Source organism: Carassius carassius, chromosome 44 (assembly GCF_963082965.1).
Source record: "Carassius carassius chromosome 44, fCarCar2.1, whole genome shotgun sequence".
NCBI classification, from domain to species: Eukaryota; Metazoa; Chordata; class Actinopteri; order Cypriniformes; family Cyprinidae; genus Carassius; species Carassius carassius.
The window spans coordinates 25588225-25593939 of NC_081798.1; the positions used below are offsets into that span (position 1 = coordinate 25588225).

General features: G+C 46.8%; 1 protein-coding gene across 1 annotated transcript; it reads left to right on the top strand.

Annotated features, from left to right (window-relative positions):
- Positions 1-5715, top strand: alas1 (aminolevulinate, delta-, synthase 1). The gene is made up of 11 exons (XM_059537243.1): positions 1-160; positions 1540-1754; positions 1836-1997; positions 2597-2722; positions 2815-3037; positions 3129-3313; positions 3847-4026; positions 4109-4273; positions 4515-4783; positions 5244-5406; positions 5509-5715. The coding sequence occupies exons 2-11, from the start codon at positions 1559-1561 to the stop codon at positions 5667-5669; spliced, it is 1830 nt and encodes a 609-aa protein (XP_059393226.1). The 5' UTR covers positions 1-160; positions 1540-1558; the 3' UTR covers positions 5670-5715.

Below are 5715 nucleotides of genomic sequence, written 5' to 3' on the forward strand. Positions count from 1 at the left end.
CTGGGTTTTGATATAATCCCGGCGCGTCCGTGTGTCCTCTCGTTCGTCCTCAGTGCAGGATAACGATACACTAGCTCGCGACAGCTACAGATACAGGCCACAGACCGCGAATACCGCTTACAGACACCGTGAGAAAACAAGCACCTCAGACACACGTGAGGTGAGTAACGTTAACTTGTTCTCGAAGAATCGGCACGGAGCGTTCGGTGAGGGACGCGTCTCGCGCTCGCGTCGCGTTTCCACGCAATATAGTCGTGCGATTACTGTAACGTCAAGAGTCTTCACCTCAGGGGTAGATTATCTTTAAATCTAGATCTTCTTACACGATATATCTAACAACTGAAGCGAAAGATCACTGGCGAGCTAGAAAATGTCCATTTAATGAGTAGATTCCATTCCCTTGCGAAAATTAACAGTGGTTTAACTACAAGAAATTATATATATATATATTAGTAGTAGTAGTAGTAGTAGTAAAACCAGCGTTAAATTTCGCAAGAGAATGGACTGGAATCATTACAAATTAATTACAATTTGTAAAACCAGAGTTTTACTACAAATGTCATAGTTAGACTATGGCTAGTGTAACAAAACCGATGGTATTTTGTAGTAAAACTGGTTTTACAAATGGTACTCAATACGCCAGAAGACATATAACTAGGTTTACTACAGTAAAACCATGGTTGATTCTGGTAAGAGTGGTTCGAGTCCGAGCTCTTTTGTCGTGAAGCGGTCAATATAAAGGTGAGACAGAAGTCATGACGTCACTCCCACCTGAAACTGAAGGTTCACCTGTGAGCACCCTTCACTCGTCATGCACTGCTGTGTGAAAGGGTTAATGGTGTTTGGAGAGCATACTGAGCTCATTGTAGGGTGCTCTGATTCCTGTAAGACTGAGTCATGTGTCTGGTTTATCCCTGAATCATTGTCCCTGAGTCCCGGCTCTGGGCCAGGTGTGTGAGGGTCACAGAAGCGGAGCGCTCCAGACAGACAGAGCCGTCCCTGAAAGAGAAAAGAGGCTCTTCCAAAACACTCTGGCACCAACGATGGAAACATACTTCATGTGTTTAAAACGCTGTTTCCACCTCCAGTCCTGGAAGTGTCTAAAACTACTGTATCCATATATACAAAACAACAAAAATCACTGGTCATAAGATTTTTGGCTTAAGGTAAATTTAAAGAATATTCTATAGAAGTTTATTTACCAAAAAAAGAAAAAGAGGCCTGTTCAGTGTTGGGTAGGTTACTCTAAAAAAAGTAATGAATTACTAGTTACTAATTACATCTTCAACAGGGTAATTAGATTACTGTACAAATTACTCTTTCCATTATTTCCAAAATTATTTAATTCCTTATTACTACTAGTTATTTTCTAAATCCTGGTCCTGACTCCTGTCCAAACTGTTGCCTAGAATATCACTATATGCTTCAACATTAAGATCTGTACTCATGGAAATGACTGAAGCAGTCAAACCTGTTCTTTAGGAGGGGGTGCCAATACTTGTGTCTGTTTGAATGACGCTCCGCTGTGTTTCTCTCCAGACTCTCTGGACGATCAGTGATGGACGCCATCATCCGCTGCCCGTTCCTGTCCCGTGTCCCTCAGAGCTTCCTGCAGCAGGCCAGGAAGTCCTTGGTGGCGTACGCTGTGAAGTGTCCCGTGATGATGGACCTTGCGTCGAGGCCAGTGGTGCGCTCGCTCTGCTCCTCGTCCTCCAGCTTCCAGAAGAGTGAGAGCACTCCTCCGGCCGGCGAGGGTCAGTCTCCGGCTCCGCTGCCTTGAGCTTGACTTCAGTGTGTTTGTGTGTCTGGCTGAAGAATGTTCTTCTGCTCTTTAGAAGCTAAAGATGTGTCTGGAGGTCACCCGGTGCTGCCCGCGGGGCAAGCGTCCGCCTCCAGGTGCCCGTTCCTGGCGGCCGAGATGGGGAGCAGCGGCGTGGTGCGGCAGGCCAGCATGGCGCTTCAGGAGGACGTCTCTGAAGTTCGCACCCTGAGCAAAGGTTTGTGAGGAAGTGTTTCAGTGTTTGGCTCCGCTGTGCTTTACTGGATGTTAGGAGGTACGTTTACAAAACCGTACGGTCAGAGGCCTTTTGACCTGAAAGATGATATGCCTGCACCATTTGGGGAAAAATAGCTATTTGCAATTATAAAAAAAAAAAAAAAAAATCTCAATTTTTTTTTTGAAAATGTATTACTAGAGAAAAAAATTTATTATTATTATTATTTCTAAAAATATAAAAAAATACTAATTAAAAACAGAATACAAAAAAATTGAGTACTTTAAAAATGATTATAACTAATTACTATGTATATTTTTTATTATTACTAAAAATACAAGGGATTTCTAATTACAAACACAAAACTAATAGATAAAACGCTTAAGAAAAAAAAATTACTATTTGTATTTAAAAAAGGGTTTAAACACAGCAGGATATGGATGAACCGTGAAAGCAATCTCTCAGCCCACATGTGTTTGATTTGACCTCCTTCAGTGATCGTCGTTCAGTTTAACAACTACAACTTTTTTTATTTTTTTCTTTGCTTTACAAACGTCTCGATCTCTAATCCACTCAGTGGACTGTCCGTCTCTGTTTTCCAGGCGTCTCTCCATCTGAGATGAATCCTCTGGTGAAGGACACAAAGGTCGGAGGAACCCTGATGAAGAAGCTGATGAAGCAGCGCCCTGCTCGCGTCTCTCATCTGCTGCAGGAGAACATGCCCAAAAGTATGTGTGTTCGGTTACAGTAAAGAAACTCCTGCAGTGACAAACCACTTCCTGTTTTGAAACGCAGTTCCACATTGACTCTTCTCTTTCAGCCGTGTCCAACTTTCGCTATGACGAGTTCTTCGAGAAGAAGATCGAGGAGAAGAAGGAGGACCACACGTACCGCGTGTTTAAAACGGTGAACCGCAGGGCGACGGCGTTCCCGATGGCGGACGATTACACCGAGTCCCTGTCCTTCAAGAGAGACGTCTCTGTGTGGTGCAGCAACGACTACCTGGGCATGAGCCGTCACCCGCGGGTGCTGCAGACCATCATGTGAGTTTGGGAGGTCTTCGGCAGATGCCTCATGAAATAGACCTAACACAGACTTTTTGAATCCTTGGCTGAAATGAATGTGTTTTGACAGGGACACGTTAGAGAAGCACGGTTCAGGAGCCGGAGGAACTCGGAATATATCCGGGACGAGTAAGTTTCACGTGGACCTGGAGCACGAGCTGGCCGATCTGCACGGGAAGGACGCGGCCCTGCTCTTCACCTCGTGTTTCGTGGCCAATGACTCCACGCTCTTCACGCTGGCTAAGATGATGCCTGGTGATTATCCCATCTCATGTCTGACATGCACAAAACTAAGCACAGTTGGCCTAAATCAAGGCCATGGGAATCCAGTCGTACAACAAACTAACTTTACTGTGTAACGCAGGATTTTTGCATGTATGCATTCAATAATCAGACAAATAATTCAAAGCATTTGGTAACAATAAAACATTAGGTGAGGGAAAAATTCAACCCTTCATAGGGCCCTGAATGTGTCATTTTTGTTAAACTTTTAATAAATCAATGTCAGGTTTTTAATTAATACACTAAAAAGGAATCCAAAAAAATTAAAACTGAAAAATTGGAATTTGGGAAATAAATAAAAACTGATTTCATAGGGTTCATTGCTGTAATGCAGAGAAATAAATAAAAGCACATAAGAATATGTCAGAAACCTCACAATGAGATGATTGTGATTCTTTACAGTGTAAATCTGAAAAGAGGCTTTATCTCCGCCTGTGCTGCTTCTGTGTTTGTGAGATCAGGCCGGTCAGGTTTCTGAGAGCAGCGCTTCTCTGGTTTCTCCTCAGGTTGCCAGATCTATTCAGATGCGGGCAATCACGCCTCCATGATCCAGGGCATCAGGAACAGCGGCGCCAAGAAGTTTATCTTCCGTCACAACGACGCCAAGCACCTGCGCCAGCTGCTGGAGAAGTCTGACCCCTCGGCTCCCAAGATCGTGGCGTTTGAGACGGTGCACTCGATGGACGGTCAGTCACAGACTCTCTCTGCGCTCGCTCTGAGGTGAGGTCAGCGAGTGTGTGCTCACGCAGACTGTGTGTGTGTCGTCAGGTGCTGTGTGTCCGCTGGAGGAGATGTGTGACGTGGCTCACGAGTTCGGCGCCATCACGTTCGTGGACGAGGTGCACGCGGTGGGGCTGTACGGCCCCCGAGGAGGCGGCATCGGAGACCGGGACGGGGTCATGCACAAGATGGACATCATCTCCGGCACTCTGGGTGAGTCTCAGAGACCTCGTGTGTGTGTGTGTGTGTGTGTGTTTGTGTGTGTGTCTCTCTGAGCTCACACCAAACCAGCCAAACCTGTTCCTCCTCTCACGCCACTGATAAAAATCATGATCACTCTTCTTTTCTTTTGTTTTAATCCGGGTTTTTATTTAACCAGGTTTGTACAGAATCGGTTCACAGTGTGTATCTGCGTCTGACCCATCTCCTCTGGTGTGTGTGTGTGTGTGTGCAGGGAAAGCGTTCGGCTGTGTGGGGGGCTACATCGCCAGCACTCACGCTCTGGTGGACACGGTGCGCTCGTACGCCGCAGGCTTCATCTTCACCACGTCTCTGCCGCCCATGCTGCTGTCCGGCGCGCGCCAGTCCGTCCAGATCCTGAAGAGTGAGGAGGGCCGTGCGCTCCGCCGAAAACACCAGCGTAACGTGAAGCTGCTGCGGCAGAAGCTGCTGGACACGGGTCTCCCGGTGGTGCACTGCCCCAGCCACATCATCCCCGTCAGGGTGCGCTCTCAACCACAGATTCACTCACACACTTTGAACCGTGCATTAAAAACGCAGTAATGCTTATATTAAGGTGTCCTTGTTCCACACGTTACATGCACGTACTATTATAATAACAATACATGATGCATAATTACATGCACAAGCCAAACCCTCACTGTGTTGTAAGAGCACAAAGCCACTTTCACACACTTGTACATGAACCGTTTCCTGCTGGTGGACTGACCTCAGCTCTTAACCTCTTCAACAATCAGCTAAAACACATCTCTTCCCTCTAACTCTATTCTTTATTTTTTTTAAAACTAGTTTTTCTAATCGTTTTGTATTATATCCGTTTTCTTTTTACTTGGTATACGATTAACAAAAGCAAAACAGGCCTGTAACACTCGCTTGCTCTGTAAACTAAACTCTGAGTAGAGCACTGGTCATCTGACGCTTGTGTGTGTGTGTGTGTGCTCAGGTGGCGGACGCAGAGAAGAACACGCAGGTGTGTGACATCATGATGAGTCGCTACAACATCTACGTGCAGGCCATTAACTACCCCACGGTGGCTCGAGGAGAGGAGCTTCTGCGCATCGCTCCCACGCCTCACCACACGCCGCAGATGATGAGCTACTTCACCGGTGAGTAACATCACACCGCTTCGGCCATCTCTACAGAAGTTTGCGTCTCTGCACCAGCAGTGTGTAGTGTGTGTGTTGAGCTGTGTGTGTGTGTGTGCGCAGAGAAGCTGACGGAGGCGTGGACCGAGGCCGGGCTGGAGCTGAAGCCGCACTCCTCCACCGAGTGTAACTTCTGCCGCCAGCCGCTGCACTTCCAGCTGATGAGCGAGAGAGAGAAGTCCTTCTTCAGCGGCCTGAGCCAGCCCATATCGGCCTGCGGCTGACACCACCCATCCACACAACACACGCCCACACCTCTGCATCTGTCTA